We start from the raw sequence: 19,890 nt of genomic DNA, 5'->3' as shown, positions 1-19,890 counted from the left end.
TCAAACGCTATCGACACATATGCGAAGCATCAACTACATCTTCACCTCAACCCCCATCACCACTCTTCTTTCTCATCCACAACAATACCCCCAACAGTATCATTATCTATCATCATAAAAAATATAACTATAATATTCAATTATCTTTTAATTTATCATTTTCATGCTTCCATTAATAAAACTGATGATATTAGAATAAATAAAACTAAATATTTTCCTTTCATAACTATAAAAATTTCAATATATATTTTTTAAATCTAAAAATAAAAATACTATAGAAATTTAATTACAAGAGATAATATGTATTTAATTGAACCGACAGTGATCCATTATATGAAATTTCTGCTCATCTACCCACCACTTAAAGCAAACAAGGAACCCTATTCCAATTAGTGCCTTGGGTTGTCGAACACCCTATCTTTATATGGAATTTCTAAATCGTACAAAACATCTGTTCATCTATACATATGCTAAAATTACCCCATTCAATCCATAGTTTGACCCTCTGAACGATTATTTAATTACTGTTGTGTAAGCGTTTGCAAGGACAAGTTTGTAGCAGGTACAGCAAAAACAGAGAGCCCAAACTCGAAACAATTCCAGTAAAGCAAAAATAGTTACTAGATAACTGAGAATACAAGGAAAGATAGTTCAAGCATAACAAATAATCAAAGATTACCAGAGGATTTAGGTTATGGAACTTGTGCTAAACAACTCCCCGGAACCCCTAATATCCAACAGTTACATTGAAACTCACATCACTGATCATTATCACCTCCCTTGTGTGGATACATACTCAGCATTTATGCTTCTCTCTCACCCTTGTCTAGCTCTTCGAGGCTTGTTTTTCTTTGGCCTTCTGGATCTTCAGAACTTTCTTAACAATCTTCTGCTCTTCAACTAAAAAAGCTCGGATAATCCTATAAAACAAACAAAAGTAGATAAATAACAGCAGCAGCAGCAGCAGCAGCAGCAAGCCATAGTGTCCTAATTATGGGGCCAGCTATATCTATCCCTTCCAGCAATTGAACTTAGTGTAATGCAATATCATAAATTAGAACACACAAATCGTTAGAAAAGTGTAAATGAAACCAGGAATATAGTTTGAAAGCATCGACTGCTAACCGTTCTCTGACAGCACTTCCAGATAAGACCCCACCATAAGCACGGTTCACAGTCCGGCGATTTCTGGACAACCTGGACCTCTTGTACTGAGTAGGTCTTAGATGAGGTATCTGAAAGTACAAATCAAACATGGTCAAAATAGAATATGCAAACATTATAGTGGCTAGTAACTTTGACATACTGCCACTAGTATACACCAACCCAACATATTGAAACTGAGAGCCATTCAAGTAAATTCACAACATTTTAGTCACCACAAAGTAAGTTAATTGAGATGGCACAAGTAGCACTTGGCCTGACAGGTAAATCAGTATTTACTGGTCCAACTGGCATTTTAAACCATGTTGATCATAAAAGAATCAAAAACAAAATTTAGAACTCATATCACTGAATGACTTCATGTGGGCTTAAGTGGTTGTCTGCTAACTGATGCAACTGCACACACTTAAAAAAACATTTGTCATGGATGGGCCATAAGTAACTGATTTGCTGCATAATAAAAGTAAAGCCTAAAAAGATAAATAGCTTATTGACTCGAAACAACTGTCCGATATAATTTTATAAAATTTAATAAATGACTAAGTGACAGCAACTTCTGCTGCTTATTACTGTTGATGTTTCTTCACAGATTCCACAACTCACTTGCCACATTGTCATCTATTAGAAGTATTGATGTGGCTACAGGGTTATGATTAAGTCCTTTATTGTACTACAACCAGACAACATACATTCTAGGTTAAGCTTTTTGTCCAATTTCTCTATTTAGTTTTCTGTAAAGCTTAGTAGGTGCCAATGATTTAAAAAGGCGCTTGAGCGCTCACCTAGGTGCTCGAGGGAGGCGAGACCCGAGCGCCTCATTTAACGGCCAAGCGGTGCGCTTCAAAGAGGTGAGCGCCCAGGTCCAGGCGCCGAGCGCTTCGGGTGAGTGCCTGGTTTAAACCAAGTGACCGACCGCAAAAGCGATAGCGGAGAGAGGCAACGAGTGTCCGATTAGTTGGTTCGATTGAACCAACTAATGCACGCATATCAGCCTCCACCTCCTCGCTACTTTCCCTATCCCTACACCCAATTCTGCTGCCTCTCTCTACCGTTGGCGTTTCCTCTCTTCGCTAGCAACACTACCGTTGTCGTTGCCTCTCTTCGCTATCGCTGCCTCACTCCGCTACCACTGTCGTTGTCGTTGCTCTCCACTGCCACCGCCGCTACCACCCGCTACTATTGCACTGCTCTCCACTACCGCCCTGTCACGGACAAAGTTCTAAACAGGACGTTTGATGTAATACTTATGTATGTCCGTGTCTTTCTGTTTGTTCATGCTTTGCACAGTATGTAGAGGAACGGTCGAAGGCTTAACAACCCCATTTTAGTTGGGTTTGGTGGCCCTTCTTAGGCTTGTAAATAAATGTTGTGTCATGTGGACACTTGTGAGAGATATTCGATCTGTAGTGGATCATTTTGACCTTTTGTTGTGCAACCGTTCAGAGCTTGTAAAGTCTATTTGTAATTTGCATTGTCTATGAAGTGCTCCAAAAATGTTTGCTTGTGGATCCCGAGTGAGACGTTTTCTCTAACCCGTTTTCTCTTTTGTAGGTCCTATGAGACCATGGGAGGTTTCGGGGAGGCTAATCTTTACGACGAATACGCAAGGGTGCTGCACAACTTAGGCAAAACCAACTAAGTCTATGACAGATGGTATCAGAGCGGGACAAACACTCGTAGAAACACTTGACGTGCAAACGTGGGGGACCTAGCGGGACTGCGTTGAGGGCAATCAACACGCGCGATCGTTTAGGGGAAAACGAGCATGGAGATATAGGGAAAAGGAGTCGCTCGGAGGAGCGGGCATCTAAGATTGGCATTCAGAGGAATGGCCAACCCTTCGCGCAAAAGGAACCACGAGAACAAGCAAGCTTGGAAGAATGCGTAGCACACAAAGGTTGGGATGGTTGAGTTTGAGCTACAACTCGACATTGACAACTATACTTGATGGTGCTCAAGGCAAGCGAGGCGCTTGGTAAAGGATGAAACCATGCAAGGTGGAATGAGTTACTCAGCGACTGAAAGAATTGTGCAAATCTCACAGAGGTGAGGGGAATTGCTAACTCGAAGAATTCGGTACTCATGCATGGGCTTGTATGTGGACGATGAAATGTTCGCGGCCATCCCAAGGCGACCGAAACTCGATGCCATGGAGCATTGAAACTATCTCTTCGGCATATGAAGGACACATCCGTAGGAGGCTAAAGTGTACAGTGAGTTCAGCATGTTGCTAGGCCTTGAATGGTGCAACGAGGGCTGTGTTGACGTGGAGTCGCAATCTAGCAAGTGCGTTTGCAGGAGGCTGAAAAATGCACAGTTTGTTCAGCAAATTAGAGTAGTCCAAGGGGATGGTGATTTCCAAAACTTTCAGAGAGAAAGAAGCGTAGAGAGATGTTGCTCCAACGGGACAATTATCTAGGAGGGATAGATCTCGATTCTCCAGAGGGAGAATCATGTGCAACAGACTGCACATGTTGAGTACCTCAAAAACAACAACTCCACGAAGCTCAATGGACCGAGCGAGCGACGAAGAGTCATCGCATGATCTCGCTTGAGAGAATGCATTGGTGGATGTATTGCGAGATCAAGTGGGGGAGCGACCCAAATCAACACAAATGAAAGCACAATTAGAGTCGATATGGAGATCAAACTCAAGAGAGGCTGACCCATGGAATGGTGGGTGTGAGGGCCACCTTCAACTCAATGCGAAACGAGGAGCAGAGCAACTTGGGTGTAACTTGGCGAAGTACCCAAGCCGCATGAAGGGAGCCGACATAGAAGATGAGACATGGAGCGAAAGCACAAAGCTTTCCTTGGACAGAGGTCAAGGACATGAACTCTTACAGAGGCAAAAGCATGATCATGTTGTTCCATGGGTCCTTCATTCTGATAGAGCGAACTCATCTTGCATGGTGCCAAAGACGAATGGAGCTTTTGAGCACATGCACCTTATCTCGGATAAGAATTTGATGGAGGAACTAAGGTGACTCAACTTACGTAGGTAAAGTTAAGTTCAGAAGGCCTAGGCATAGGGCAAGAGGACGCGGAGGCGAGTACTCTTGAAGAATATACCAGTGTCATTCAAGTTGCCATAAAGGAAGCGGTGCGCAACGAAGATTGTACTAGTAGGGGCAGAGGCCCAAGATCCAGACAATGGTGCACTATGTTCAACTAAGTCGGTGGACTTCGAGAGCTACTAGGCGACGGACTGTCCTAGAGCGATGCTTCATCTAGGTGTGACCCAAGAGCGGATGGATGAAGGTCAATTGCCAAAGAAGTGAACAAAATCGAAGGTGGAAGAGACCTTGGGATGTATTAGCAGAAGCCATACATAGAGGGATCACAATTCGAGTTCATCCCACAAGGATCAAAATGCAATAGAGATGTCACCAGGAGGCGGCATAGTGCAACGGATCGTGGTAGAACAGTTCGTGGCAATGTGATACACACGACATAGCCTTGTGAGAGACTATATCATACGGAGGTATGATCGAGAGCTATTGGGAGCTTCACTTCGGTGAACAACACGACGACAAGAAGGGCTATGGATTCAAGGAGTGAAGGTCATGGTACCGTAGAGGTAGGTCTTCCGTGCATGCATCGAATTTTGCATCGGATGAAAACCTTGGTCATCAACATATGGGGGATATGTACCACTGAGGGAAAAGTTCGAATGCAAGTACCAATGAGTCCCATGGGATCATGCAAAAGTATGATCGAAGCAACTAGAGAGTTGGACTGCTCCAGAGCCTATATTCGCTTATGGGAACCCGACAAGTGAGAAAATAAGGTCGAGTAAGCGAACGTTACGACCAAGGAAATTAAGGAGAACAGAATCGATGCAAACCCTACAACGTGATGGCAGAGGCCATGCATGGGAGTTGTAGTATGTCTTTCCATTGACCAAAGCAAGCTACTTGGAGAACACAAAGGTGTTAAAGCAGGGGGTCGAAAGGGGCGAGGAAACGACGACGAGTCCATAGGGACTTAGCTACCCAAAATCAAGCATCAGTTAGAATGAAGGTGGACTCGGAGGAGTGCTACATAGACATCTACTAATCGTGAAGAAAAATGATGCAACTGCGAGGCGACAGATAGTAGGGCCATGGGCATGGCAGCGCCATGGTACCATAGAGGCGAGACTTCCGTGAAGTCATTAGTCCCTTGCTCTCATGGAGGAAGAGCACTTGGTCGTAAAAGGAGCCGAGGAGGTGGAGCATGCAGAGGCAAACTTCAAGTACCAAGACAACGCTGAAGGGCAGAGACCAAGGAACTTCGTAAGACCGATGTCAACGAGCTTCTCATCAAAATAACCGAAAGTGAAGGACTTCGGGTCATGCAAGAGTACACGACCAAGGAACGAAACAGGCGGTACGTGGTACTGTACCTTTACTACTCAGTGGAGTAGGCGACCGGGTTGATGGAGAAGACGGTACAATCCCAAAGGCGACCAAAACTATTAGAGACTTACTCCAAGTTAGGGTGAAAACTTTCTACATTCCAGAAGTTCGATGACATTGAGAAGGTGAATAACAATAGCTAACCCAAAGCAAGGAGTGCAAACACTTTGAGTGCTTCAGAAGTGTAAGCAAATAACAAGCGAAGGCCAGTAACCAACTCGATACATGAAGTACAACCCTTCAGGAGGCGAGCAAAATCAAGTAACCATTGCCTTCTCAACTCTTAAGAGAATGGGCGAAACCGAGTACCCCAATTCTCTTATCTATCAAGCAGAGGAGCTCTGCACAGGTTCAAAGACCCTACGAAGACATTAGAAGACAATAGCTGTCAAATCCTTACCAATGCTGATCGGTGCTACTGAGAGTAGATTATCCGCTTTATTTCCCAACAGAATGCCAATCGAAAGCGGAAGTGATGCGAATCTACTTGGAAGTGACAACTAAGTGAAAGAAGAGTCGATGGGCAAATTTTGTGGAGGAAGGATCCAAAACTTCAGAAGTTTGCGAGGCGATGCTCGTTAAAGCTCCAACAAGCATCCACCCAATTCAAGCAGCATGAGGTATTTAAGAGACTGACACATAGCAAGAATGGTCTTTTCCTTCACCTGAAGGATCCGCAGGAACCAACAGGGATCAACTCAACTCAACCAACCCCAACACTAGAGTCAGAGTCATTGGCGAGTTGAAGCAACATAACGGATCAAAGGTTCGACTACTCAAAAACAGCAACGGAGAGCAAGTGAGAGCCAAGAGGTGAATTGCAACTGGAGCAGAAGATTGAAGACTCGACAAAGGCGATGAGTTGCAGTGTTAGCAAAGGCGTCGACGAGGACATCAAAAAAATAAGTGGGGGAGAATGTCACGAACAAAGTTCTAAACAGGATATTTGATGTAATACTTATGTATGTCCGTATCTTTCTATTTGTTCATGCTTTGCACAGCATGTAGAGGAACGGTCGAAGGCTTAACAGCCCCATTTTAGTTGGGTTTGATGGCCTTCTTAGACTTGTAAATAAATGTTGTGACATATGAGCACTTATGAGAGATATTTGGTTTGTAGTGGATCATTTTGACCCTTTGTTGTGCAACCGTTCAGAGTTTGTAAAGTTTGTTTGTAATTTGTATTGTCTATGAAGTGTTTCCTGAAATGTTTGCTTGTGGATCCCGAGTGAAGCGCTTTCTTTTACCTGTTTTCTCTTTTGTAAATCTTAAGGGACCATGGGAGGTTTCGGGGAGGTTGACCTTTGCTGACGGACACACAAGGGTGCCGCACGACTTAGGCAAAACCAACTAAGTCCGTGATAGCCCGTTGTCGCTGCTCTCAGACAACAACCTCCTATCCGCAACTTGGTTCTCACCATGACTCAGCTTCTCACCTCGGTCTCTTTCTCACTCTACTCTTCTCTACTACTATTAATAGTAGAGAATAATTTAAAATATTAAAATATTTTTTTATATTTTAATAATTTAAAATATTAAAATATTTTTTATTATTTTAATATAACAGAGCGTCTTGCTTCGCTCAGGCAAGCACCTAGTGCCTCGGGCATTTTAGGACCTTGACACATAGCACTTTTTAAATCACTGGTATGTGCTTACATTTGTCAAACCTAGACTGGTTTAGCTTGGTGTGAATTCCTTTCAATCTGAGCTTCACTTGGTAGTTGGTACAATTGGAGTTATGTTTAAAGTCCAAAATTAGCCTAATTTTAAAAGTGAGTTGGTCTAAGAGTCTCATTTTGTTGAAATTTATAATTAGCCTCTCATGTCTCTTTTAAGATCCAGGTCTGACCTGAATCTGTAGCCAATTATTTCCTCAATGGTAGGGATGAGCTGCTTGTTATCAACTGCTAGACAGCTATTGTACTACAAGAGTCAGCAAAACTCTGCTTCTGATAAAATAGTGGAATAATAGTAGAAGGAAAGTTGAGTCCAAATTAGAGGGCATCCTATCTAAAGCTGGCAAGTTGATCCAGACCATCAAGATTGGGCTGTAATTGACTTGTGTAGCTAGGCAAGCATATCCAGTGAAGGCTTCTCAAAAAGCATATTTTCCAAACAAAATACAGAACATAGAGAAAAAGTCAAAGCACAATGGTCTAACCATTTTCTTTTAATTATATGAATAATGTGTAAAAGACTAGCAATATATCTTATCTAATAAAAAAGATAGGATTTAGTGAACAATATTCCACTCAAGAAAACTGAACTCATCAACATGAAAAATCTCTCTCAGACAAGATGATTGTGCGCTCACAAGCTCAAGTATGATCATGTCTAGGTAGATTAGAGCAAAACACAACAAATAATGATATTTCACATGACTGCAAACAAGAACTTATGGATTAGACATGTAAATGACAACCTAGGTCAATGTATGAGAGTACTCTAAATATTGACTTATAAATAATTTTCTTTATTAAATTTAAGGTTCAAAGATAATTAACAAATGCAGGTGAAGTCTAAAGCTAAATGCAGGTGAAGTCTAAGTCTAATATACAGTTAAAAACAACAAATAGGAATATGAACCTAAAAATTTCTAGAACAGGCTTTAATAACACTAATTCCCAAAAAATCCAAAAAAACTACTTGTGATGATCCAGAAACAATGGTTAAAAAGCAATTAGATACCCAACCAGCACCAGGCATACTCCTTAGACAATACCAAAGTAAATGCTAACGGGTCCAATTTGATAATGAAATGCAATAAAAGGTAGCTTCTCAAGATTCCTGAGTAGGGTCTGACCACTATAAGAACGTTTATATAACGATTATGTTGTGCAAAAGCAACTTCCATGTTTTCTTTCACTTTTATATATTGGGAAAAATCATGACCACGCCTAAATCAATATAAAAAACCATATAATCTTCTAACCAGTATCATTGTCAATGTAACCCTTATGATAACTCCTCCATAAATAATTCCCGCTAACTTTCATGGATTACAAGCTGAAGATAAAGAGGGTGGCTTTTCAGTGGCCAACAAACATAGATAGAGGAGGGTTGTGTATGGTAGCTAACAGCCACCATAAAACCTTGTGAAATTTTATGTACATGGATTTCTACCATTTTCAACAAATGTGATATAAAATAACAACACAAACATCACATTCCGCAGCGCTAAATTTTCATAAAAGATTCATAGTAAGCGAAAGCATACTCCTTGGATCCTCTTGCCAGTCACAGGGCATTTCGGCCCGCTCGCCCTCTTGTTCGTGTACTGATACACAAGGCTCCCACCTGCGTTTCCACATCAACACAATGAGTGCAACGAGAAAGGGAGCAAAAGCCTGCAAAGATCTGGTGCAACCCAGAGCAGATGAAAGGAATGAAAAGATAGGATTTTTACCTGGGGTTTTGACAACCCTGGTCTGATTCGATTTGGTGGCATAACTATGCCTCTTCCGATACGTTAATCGTTGCACCATCTCGCCTCTCTCTCTCTCTCTCTCTCGCTCTCCGCCTACCTCCTCCCTCGCACCAAAGAGGCGTAACCCGAAGCGGACGAGGGTATTTAAAGGAGCCGATGGCCGCAAAACAAAGCGAAAAAGAAAACCTAGATCCAACGGACATCACTCATTTGATCCGACGGTCTTCGTGTCTTCTATAGCCCGAGCACGAAGAGTGAACCGGGCCAGACTTTGACCGGTTTGGTTTGGACGTCACCGGTCCGAACCGGTTGGCTAATTATAACTTATCATCGAATTCAACATTTTTGTCTTTGCAACCAGTGTTGCAAGAAGATTTGAGATGACTTATGGTGCAAACATTCTGGTAGATTTGCAATGAGCTTGGATAATTGTTCACATTTAAGTTCTTTTACCTACTTATCTTTTATTTTATTGATTGATAATGAGAATTAAGCATTTGTTTCTTGCTTGACTAATGTCATGATATTAATGGGATAATATACCCCATAATTTCCTTTAAAAAATTACTTGTATCTCACAAGAAAGTATACTTGCTGATTTTATTTTCTTTTATTTTTTTATTTTTTTTGCTCTACAAATGTGTGTTGTTGAAAGTCAAAATATTATCTTATGTAGAGCTTAATCACAGGAAAAGTTTACCCCAAATTATTGGAATATTATGGTTTATTATACTTGTAGAATCTTAAAACTAGTATTTAATGGGGCATCACATCACCAGTAAGTAGAATATTAATTTGGGCATCCAACAATCTGTGACTTCATGGAAGATAAATCATTCATCACCAAAAATTGGGTGCAAATCAAGTGAACTTTCCTTGAAAGAATGCATTGTTGGATAAGATTGTAGATCATATTTGTTTCTTACTCCTTCCATAGCTCTCAGTTGGTATCCTGCAGAAGTCTGATAGTATAGCTTCTGTGCCATTTCTCCAAGGAAAAAGTACAGCATATTTGTAGATGATATTTTTCCTTCCTTCACCTGAACATGACATTCTCATTTTCTTCTTTAGATTGCTACCATGCGTAATGACCAACTTAACTGCAACCTCAACTTCCTTGGCATAAGTATTTGAGACCACTGAAAATTCTGTGGATCAGTCCAGCTGTGGAACTGAACTGCTGTAAGAAAAAGAAGATTGATTGACAAGCCTAATTCTCCTACATTTACATGGAAATATATTCTCAAACAAAGTACAATGTCAATCTCAGCATGGAAAGAGCAAAAATGAAGGCTCTCTATGAACTTTTCCTTCGATGAACACAATATTGCTCAATTTTGTGTGACACCACACCAGCTGTTCAGTTGTAATTCGAGACATTCGAAGTACTCGTGCCACCAACTTTAGGTCTACTTGAGAGAAGAGGTCTTGATTCGATCCGTCTTCTTTAGGCTTCTTGAACTTCTTTACCAAGCAGTTGCGGATTCGTAAAATGTCTTTGAGTTTCTTTTCTTTCTGCACAACAGATGAATTAGCAATAAAGATTATCAGATCATGAACACAAATCATCCTACTACACTGAATTTCTTTTCTTTCTGCACGAAGGAAAAAATAGCAATAAAGATGATCAGATCATGAACACAAATCAGCCTAGTATTAGTATGGAGAAGCAACTACTATTATGATCATGAACACAATTTGCTCTAAATCAATCATTTGTGTCACATTATTAGTATGGAGAAGCAACATAGACCAATTCTTATCTTAATCTTGTCATACTAGTTGATACACAATGCATGCACTTTGTTTTTGCTAGCCTTTTCTTTGTTTTCTTTACAGTGGAATGAAGGACAGAAGCTCCAAACTAAGTGAAGACCATCATCTACCTTCTGTAAATTGGATTGTACGTTTGCCATGAACTTAAAGTCAGCAGGATCTTGAAGTTGGACATGAGTTCCAAGTAGACCCTTCAGCATCCAAGGAGTTTCATCCTTATCCGCCTTGACAAATTCCCAAAAGATCCTAATAGATTCCTCCATGATTTCTTCAAGAACTTCACTACAAACGATATGATTACCTTTGAGTTGAGCCTCCATCTTCTCCTTCAAGTTATCCTCTGTAACACAGTAGACATCAGTCTTTGCTGCAAAGTTAGCAGGTCTCATCTTTTAATAAATTATTCCAAATCATGAGTAAAAGTTCGATTTGATGAAGCAAATACCAATAAATGCATGTCAACTTTAACAAGAAAAGGAGAACTCAGTACAGACAGGAACAAAGCTATGTTTTTCTTTATCTTACATTAGTGATACAGCATAATAACTTGGCATATAGGCATCTAATTCAATAGAAATTAAAATGTTGAAAACATCAACTAGGAGATTAATTTTTCGGATAGCAAGTAGATGTCTAAATCTTGCCTAACCTCTTATGTGAGGAACTTGAGGAAGATTCTGATTACCACATCGATGTTTGACATAATTGGGTAATCTTGAACCTTTGAAAAACTCATCCTCTATAAACCTTTGCAAGATCACCTGAAATTGTTGGAATTCTTCAGCTACTTGATTGTACTGATGGTTGCGGTATCGAGCGGATTGTGGCAGCTCCCGAGCTTTCTCATATTGCCAAAGTAAGAATTCCCATGAAAGGCATGTTTCCCCAACATAGACCATTTCCAGATCACTTTGCAGTTCCTTGATGAACTCCTCTGATAGATCGGTACCCGGTTTAAGACCTCTAGGCCATAAACTCTGAGGAAGAAGAGATTTGAGTGTTGGAATTAAGGATCTTTGAGATTTCATTGACTGAAGAGGATCCTTTAGCTGGAGTAAGCCTGGAATTCAGACAAAGGATTTGGTTTATGATGAACTAGACTTCATGAATAAACTTGAAAGATCATAGTTTCTGAACCTCATAGAATAAATCACAGAAGATAGCATGACAATGGAGGAAGGGAGACAGTGGACTAACCTATTGCATACATTTTTTGGTAGTTTAAGATGTCAAACTTCCGCATCCTCCCCCTGTAACTCTTGTAGAACTTGTGAAGCTCATCCATGGGATCTTCATGCAGGAGTGTCTCGTGGATCTTCCACGGTTTTGGATCATCAACCGCTTTGGGGGCTTCTGATTCCTCTAAGATGGTCGGTAGACCGACGGCTCTCAATTTTCTCATCTCCAATTTGAGCTCTTCCATCAGATCCTGATGTTCCCAGAGAGATTCCAAATCATCATAGTCCTCCTCATCATCCAAGTCTTCTAAATCCGTGTCTTCTTTCTGCCTGCTCTGATTTGGTACTTTCTCTTCTATTCCAAGTTCTTCTTCCAGTTCATCCAATTCTGCTTTGAGCAGTGCTTGTTCTTCTTCTTCTGAGCTGGGAATTGATCCAAGATGACCATCATGAAAAACCTCATTCGAGGAGAGGACTTGATCAGAACCTCTTCTTGTACTGCTATGCTTCTCGGTTGTATGAAGCTCAACATCACTGGAATCAATCAGTTCCATTGGCAGCAATTTTGATGCCTGAATCTTCTGAATTTTATCTAATTCAGGCTCAGAGTTGTCTGATCCATTTCCTGCGCACTTTATATGTCTTCTATGATTTTTGAAAGGACAAAATTCACCATCTGCAGTAACAGATTCTGTATCACGATTCTGAGTAGATTGCAACTCTGTTTCTTCAAATCTTCTGATATCTTCGAACTGTTGTACTTGAAATTTAGTGGCATTGATCGAGACTTCTATAGCTTCGGCTTGATGCTCATACTCATCGAGGTCTCTCTCCGACAACAAACCATCACTATCCGAATCGACAATGAGGTCCTTCACCGAGTAACCATCACTTGCACCGAGGGACTCGGTGTCCGAGTCGAAGCCGGAGAACTCTGACAGAAACCTTTCTCGATCAGTGATTTCGGGTTCAGTTGAAGGATTAGTCTTCCAACTCACTGGATTTTCCTCCTCCAACGGCTCAGCATGCAGAAACTTCTGGTCTTCGATTCCACCTATGCTTGCTCCTTCCATGAAGCCACTGAAATCATTCTCGGACAGGAAGCCAAGATTGTCAATGCTTGGTTTCATAGAGGGTTCATCTTTTCTTGCAGAACGATCAGAAAGCTGATACTGAAACTTGAAGCTGAGACTTGGTGTCTCTTTCTCCTTGGATTCATCATCATCATCCCTAGTACATGAATCAGTGACTCCAGGAATTTTGAGGTCTTTCTGAAAGCTATTTCGTTGCCTAATTCTACAAGCAGGAACAGATATCATATCAAAATCGGATGCAGAGTGAAGCTGTTGAAACAAAAGCATGACTTGCAGAAGAACTGCTACCTGAACAGATGCATGGCCATGAAACAGCACAACCAAATCAAAGAACTGGTGATGATGGACCAGCAGAAGTTGACGAAGAAAGCCATGTCTTCACCTTCACCTTCACCAGCACCACTCCATCTCAGTTTGAAGCAATCATGGAAATGCAATCCAAGAACCTCCTTGCTCTTTCCTTGTGCACTTGCAGGGGAAATTAACTCTCCAGATGTACAAAAGCATGAGACAATGAAGCTTGGACATAAGACATATGGTGATAGAATGGTGAGATATGAGAGGCAGGAGATGCAAGGTGTGTCTTAAGGAGGGTGGAAGGTGGAAAAGAACATGACAACAAAATGGAGAGTTGTGTTGCTGAGAAATATTGGGACTGTTATTAGTCTCCTCAAATGTAAGACCTGTCATCAAGAAAATTTCTACTTACAGGTATTTCAACACCATATGACCTAAAAAATTAAGATTTTTTTAAATATGAAGTAACGCGAAACCAAAACAAATTAGCTCTTTTGAAAAATGAGATGATTCAATCGCATCTTCAAGTTATGGTTATTAGTACTACCTTCGGACATCTCCTTCCTCGTGTCGCGATTAACGTAATTACTTTAGCATGATCAGCTTCTATAGTATGACCGAAAAATTTTTAGATAAATCAGCTAATTTCATAATATATTTGGGAAGAGTTAAGTGGTTAGTTAATCATTATTATATTTTTAATAAGGTGGTCAGACTTCCAACTAGCACCAACCATGCATATCTTATGCAATATTTTATGTATGGAAAGAGAAACTCAAGAGAATAACATTGTGTACTATAGCAATGAACAGATGCCACTTCCATCTGTTTCCATTTAAATCTCTGCACAATAACAGTTCATATCTGATTCAGAGACCAAGGCATGAAACACCTGATGAGGCTTCCTACTTGCTACTTTTGACCTGCACACATGATTCATGCCTCACTAAGCACAACCTACCTGCTTGGCTTTGGCTGTGGTTTGATTAATTGCATGGTGTTTGCTGCTTTAGGTGAATAAAAAAATATTTCATCAAGTTTATTGTTTTACATGATGGTATTTATTTTTTGAGTTCATCATTCATCAGTTTTCAACTGGGCTTAATGTTTTTCTTTTTTTAGTTTATCATGTGTAAGCCTATGTGAAAATGGGACATCAACATAATATAATATCTAAATCAACATAATATAATATCTTTCTTTTGCCTTTATTTAAGAAATAAAGATAATAGATCAAAGAAATAATGGAGCAAGAGAGATGACAGTCGATGGGACGGAGGCGAGGGATAATTTTATTTTTAAAAAATAAAAAATATTATACGAGAATAAATTTAAAAAACGAAAATAAGGGGGGTTTGTTTTTTGAAGAATTTGCTAAAAAATAATAATAATAAATGTTTGATGCTAATGTCATTCCATGTGTGATATTGAGTAGTGAATTGAGCTAGCATCAACATTGAAATGTAATACTAAAAACAAATAATGCTATCGTTTAGACTAGATAGAAATTAATTAATTAATATGAAAAAAATGAACAGATCATATATCTGTTTTGTATCATATGTTCATATTTACATATCAGAGTTTCTTTCATAATGCAGCACAGAATATGATAATATTTTAAGATATCCGTAGACCAAATATAACCATTAACATATTTTATTCAATAATTAAACATTTAAATATTTTTTCAACAACAAACAAACTAATAATAAGAAGGCATAGATCTTAACAATATATTACTTTATTCCTCATATATCAAAGTAAAGACACATTCCTTCTGATAAAAGATAAATGAATCATCTAACCTGTTAGTAGAAAATCCCACAAGTTATGGACCTACTAGTACTTTTTCTCTACCCATAGTAGGAAAATAGAGTCACTATGTATCACATTATTTATTTTAGTCACATTTAAACTTGAAACTTGTATTAAAAATCATGCATGAATATCATGAAAATCAATTATTTATTTTTTATTTTATTTTAGTCACATTATTTATTTTATTTTAGTCACATTATAAATCCATTAAATCTTAATTTAACGGTATGAATATCATGAAACTTGCATTAAAAATCATGCATGAACAACATAAATTTAATACTTAAAGTCATGCATGAATAACATAATGTTAATAATAGGAATCATGGATGAATAATATAGTTTTAGATCTAAAAATCATCCACCATATTATGAGAATTCTTGAACAAAATAAATGTTTTGAAAATAATAAGGAAAAGAATGAAACCTACCTCTTTCTCTGCAAGGCGAATTTCCTCCTCCCTCTTAATTCCCTCAAAAATAATTTTACTTTTCAGATTATCAATTAATAATATTTTATTTTATTCATAATTTCTCCGCATGTGTTGTGCAATATTTTTTAATTACTAATTAATTTTTCTTATTTGGTTACCCTTGTAAGGAAGTATATTAACCTATTAAGGTAAAGTTATAAATGTTGAAAGTTTCTTTCATAAAACAAGTAAAAATAATATTCTGGGGGATCACATGCAAAGTGTTTTTCCTTTACTTGAACATCAATTACCACTCTCTTATTTTCTATTTTATTACAATCAATTAAAAACAATAGGTATAATAAAAATCATGATGATGCCAGCTACTTGGTTGAATTATATAGATCTTAATTTTTAGCTAAGCAAAAAATACTTAAATCTTTATTTTAATATATGACATAATACTTTAAAGTTTGTTTCTATCTCCTCATATTACCGATACTTATCACTAATATTAATTATCTTAACTTTCTATGGATCTCCTAAGAATGCATTGACAATAATATTAGAAGATTTTTCATTATGTTATCCACAACAATATAAATTTTCTAATATATATTATTTTTGACTGCCTAACACTTAATTTATAAATCATAATTGATTCATCAACTTTTTATAAAATTTTTCTCATAATCTAAAGACATGATGATAATTACATAGGACTTCTGAATTTTCATCTCCATTTAAGTATTCAACTTTTACTCTCTTGAAAATATGATATCATGATTAATCTCTTGAAAATAAATAAAAATATAATGCTCAACATATATGTATTGTGTCCTGTTGAAGAACTATTAAGTATGACTCTTATCTTATACTAACCTCTCTCATCTGAGCAGAGACTTTCAGCTACTAAACCCCAAAAACAATACTCATCATGCACCTACTGACCACCTGCTCCTGTTCAGTTAATTAGATGATCTCAATTGTTATATATGAAGATTAAGAAAAACAAAGATGTAGGCACCAACCACATAAGAAGATCAAAGAAAGAAAGAGCTTTGGTAGGAAGAGATGCTTTGGTCACTTTCAATAGGATTTGAGTTGTGTCTTCATTCAAGCATCACCTTCTAAGCAGGCTGATGTGACAAGATGCTTCTGGCTTGCACCACTGCAGCAAGGAAGCTTGAGGGATCAGCAAGAACTTTGCATCACCATAATGATCAAGATGGAGAAAGGTTGGTGGTACTTCCAATGTTCTCACCATGATTGCAGTCATATAATACTTCTTCTATTTCCTTTTGGGGTTTGGCTGCAAAGAAAAATACAACAAGATGGAACATTATCAATTACATTTTTTTGTTCTTACATTTTTTCTGTATTGATGGAAGATGTAATCAGGAAACCAGTGACTTGTGCAATTTTCATTTGAGGACTGCCAAAATCAAGTGATGGAAGTTTATTCCTTTTTCTTTATCATTTCTTTTCTGGTTTCCTTGCAACCAAGAACGCTTTACACACATTGTGAAGGGTCCATGAGGGGCTTTATTTTACTTGGCCTATTTGTTCTTTTCTCTGTCATCCCCACCATAAATTCCTAGACAAAATGTAGCCCTCAAATTACAGCTTTTGTTTAGATCCTTTGTAGACCAAGAAGCAACTATAGGCAAGTGATACAGCAAATGAGAGGAAAGAACAAACTTTTGTTTCTAGTGTGGTGGCATGGAAGATTAGAGCTTGTAAGATTGTGTCTAATTTGCTTTCTTGAGTCTTGTCCTAGTAATCTTTTAGACTAGCTGTGCAATTACACTTACAGGCAACAAAATGCTTTGTCTAAGCCAGGCTTGATTTGGGGGACTGAATTACCCTTGAAAGGTGTTCATGACTTAAAACCTCATCATCAAAACATTATAAATCAAAATACAGAAATTGCAATGTCTGTCCCCACTCCATAGTTTAGTCTGTCAAGACAACCTAGCAAGATTAGCCATCCAATTGGTTATGTTGTTGTGCATTCTCTCTCTCTCTCTCTCTCTCTCTCTCTCTATATATATATATATATATATATATATATAAAAGAAATTTAATGTTGGATTAGTGAAGGCATGGAAATGGATGGTTTGACAAGAGTTCAATATCTTGAAGAGAATTGATTCTTCTCACAACAACAAAAACAACCACAAGTGGTTCCTTAATGGAGGATGCAAATCAATTTCGTTCTCCATTGTCAAAAAGTAAGTAGTCTAAAAGCTACAATGGAAAGAAATCAATAACCAATTTGATGATTGACACAATCACATCTTCATTGTTCTTGCCAAATACCTCTACCATTCACCAAAACAAAAAAGGTTAGCCACTATCCATATATTTGATCTATTGAGGAACCAAACTAATTGTATGTGTCATATCAACATCAAGCTTGTAACTAATATTTGGCAAAGAAATGACTACAATTGGATCAAGTGCAAATCTATCCCAAAACCTTAGCTTGGAATGAGAACACATGCGCTTGCCTTTCTTCAAATAAGACTCAATCCTTGATTGTTCCAAGAGACAGAGTGTGTATATGTATGTTTTTCCTGCTTGCATATGTGTTGAATTGAGTACTTGAAATTGTTTTCCTATTGGTTCCTGAACCCATCTCATTATTACTCATATATTTTCTAAACTAATTCAATATAAAAGACATAAAACTGGTAATCAAATACTCCACCTAAATCATGACCAAAATAATGATAAAAAAGAAACTAACATGAAAATTAAGAAAAAAATGAGAACAAACTAATAACATGATTTTTTTTCACCATCCAAAGTTATAATTCCTGCTGTATCTTTGGTAAGCAAAGAAATATACTTTTATTCAATAAATTGCAATACAATTTAAGAGAACCTCTATAATCCAGACAGGGATTTAACTGACAAGTATCCTAGTATGAAAATCCATACCCATCACAGATTCAATTGGTATACATATTTTCCTCCTTGTACCCATCCAAGGTAACCTGCACAGTTGTTTGGCAGAAATAGAGTTCACCATGACACAGCAGAAATCAGCCATAGTTTGACTCACAATTTTGATAGAGTCTAGGTCACTATTTCTCAACAAAAACGCAGATTATCCACAAAATATACATGGTTTAGCTGCAATTTTTCTGCATGTTAGGTAACATGAAACAATCAGAAATTACATTGACTGGAGCTTGGAAAGCCCCAATTTACAAGGCAAGGCTTCTACTGAAGGGTCAATGCATTTAGTCTTACATTTAAAAGGTAAAGAAAAGAAGCAATATTACTGTTCTACTAAGGCTTACCTTAACAAGCTCAGGCAATCCTTTGTTGCTTATCCTATATATGCAAATGTGCATGAAAGATCTTTTTGACTTAGTAATTAGGCTGAACAAAAACTTGGGATTCAGTATCTGAATTTTTTTTTTATTGATTTATCATTACTAGGTTTTCTGATCATCACTAAGGTGGCTTAACTTTGCCTGTGCTGGTCTTGTGATTGCTTTGCTGTATGCACAGTAACCAGAAGTGCCAGGCTGGGTTTTGGTATTACAGAGTGTATGTATGCTGCTCATGAATAGTTTTCAGAGCAGAAAAATGAGGAAAAAGAAACTTCATCATACCATTTTAATTTGCAAGATGATCCTAAATGAACAACATGTGAAGTTTCTTCTCCCCTTTCTTGACCTGTTTCCAACAGTAGGATGTGATAGTTGTCAGCCACTTTATGCAGCCGAAGATGTAAAAGCCAGGAAAACCAAAGAACTCTCATGCATGCCATGACCTTGTGGCATAGGAGAAGCCCCTTCAAACTTCATAATTGCAGTGAGGGATTGCACTATCACTGAAGAAGTGGTTTAAATGCTCAAAAGGAGGAACTAAATGCACCCCCACCCCCATTTAATCAGCATTGATACCATTGAATGTCCAATCCATGATGGAGACAAAAGATGGTTCATAACTCCGGCATCATATGCTCACTTCTTCTCAAAGACAGCTGCACAATGCTCAGTCACTATCAACTCTTTTTGCCATGCACTCTGCAAGTGTATGTGATCCTCCCCAAGTGTATTGCTGCTATTACTACTCTTGCAGACAGCACCATGTGCAGCTTGAGAGTCCTTCAAGTGGACCATGTGGAATAGCTGATGAAGGCAGGACATCAAAGTGACTTTGAAGGAAATATGTCTCCTGGTCCACGATATTAATGTTAGATCGTTCCTTGTTCGCTTGACCCATACTATGTCTTAAAAGATAATTGTAGTTATAATATGAGACCCTTTTATAATTGAATAAGATATATAATAGAAT

The 19,890-nt window shown here is 38.3% G+C and overlaps 2 protein-coding genes across 7 annotated transcripts; both read right to left on the bottom strand.

Moving 5' to 3' along the window:
• Positions 1-603: 603 nt before the first annotated feature.
• On the bottom strand, positions 604-9,132 carry LOC135634171 (large ribosomal subunit protein eL34-like). Its single transcript, XM_065144446.1, has 4 exons — positions 8,974-9,132; positions 8,785-8,864; positions 1,126-1,235; positions 604-920 (listed from the first exon to the last, which is right to left on the bottom strand). The coding sequence occupies exons 1-4, from the start codon at positions 9,050-9,052 to the stop codon at positions 827-829; spliced, it is 363 nt and encodes a 120-aa protein (XP_065000518.1). The 5' UTR covers positions 9,053-9,132; the 3' UTR covers positions 604-826.
• Positions 9,133-10,172: 1,040 nt separating this feature from the next.
• LOC135632988 (uncharacterized) lies at positions 10,173-19,420 on the bottom strand. 6 transcript variants are annotated; one of them, XM_065141959.1, is made up of 11 exons: positions 19,364-19,420; positions 19,203-19,266; positions 18,520-18,575; positions 16,838-16,885; positions 16,605-16,744; positions 16,456-16,533; positions 13,331-13,725; positions 11,968-13,244; positions 11,420-11,830; positions 10,881-11,110; positions 10,173-10,509 (listed from the first exon to the last, which is right to left on the bottom strand). In XM_065141959.1, the coding sequence occupies exons 7-11, from the start codon at positions 13,414-13,416 to the stop codon at positions 10,261-10,263; spliced, it is 2,253 nt and encodes a 750-aa protein (XP_064998031.1). In that variant the 5' UTR covers positions 13,417-13,725; positions 16,456-16,533; positions 16,605-16,744; positions 16,838-16,885; positions 18,520-18,575; positions 19,203-19,266; positions 19,364-19,420; the 3' UTR covers positions 10,173-10,260. The 6 variants fall into 6 exon arrangements, with proteins under 6 accessions (XP_064998031.1, XP_064998034.1, XP_064998030.1 ...); XM_065141962.1 differs by lacking the exon at positions 16,456-16,533 and having other exon boundaries at positions 16,701-16,744; positions 19,203-19,406; XM_065141958.1 differs by lacking the exon at positions 18,520-18,575 and having other exon boundaries at positions 19,203-19,406.
• Positions 19,421-19,890: the final 470 nt, after the last annotated feature.

Source organism: Musa acuminata, chromosome BXJ3-3, assembly GCF_036884655.1.
Source record: "Musa acuminata AAA Group cultivar baxijiao chromosome BXJ3-3, Cavendish_Baxijiao_AAA, whole genome shotgun sequence".
Lineage (NCBI taxonomy): Eukaryota > Viridiplantae > Streptophyta > Magnoliopsida > Zingiberales > Musaceae > Musa > Musa acuminata.
The sequence above is the reverse complement of the archived record's forward strand: the minus strand, read 5'-3'. Positions and strand labels throughout refer to the sequence as shown.

Bases quoted from the DNA above. Each gene is read 5' to 3' on its own strand.
- LOC135634171 (XM_065144446.1), bottom strand. From the start codon at position 9,052: ATGGTGCAACGATTAACGTATCGGAAGAGGCATAGTTATGCCACCAAA. The intron at 8,865-8,973 runs GTAAAAATCCTA...GTGGAAACGCAG, and splicing joins CAGGGTTGTCAAAACCCCAG to GTGGGAGCCTTGTGTATCAG. The intron at 1,236-8,784 runs GTATGCTTTCGC...TTGTACTTTCAG, and splicing joins CTGGCAAGAGGATCCAAGGA to ATACCTCATCTAAGACCTAC.
- LOC135632988 (XM_065141959.1), bottom strand. From the start codon at position 13,416: ATGGCTTTCTTCGTCAACTTCTGCTGGTCCATCATCACCAGTTCTTTG. The intron at 11,831-11,967 runs GTTAGTCCACTG...TCTGAATTCCAG, and splicing joins CCAAAAAATGTATGCAATAG to GCTTACTCCAGCTAAAGGAT. The intron at 10,510-10,880 runs GTAGATGATGGT...TCTGTTGTGCAG, and splicing joins TACAATCCAATTTACAGAAG to AAAGAAAAGAAACTCAAAGA.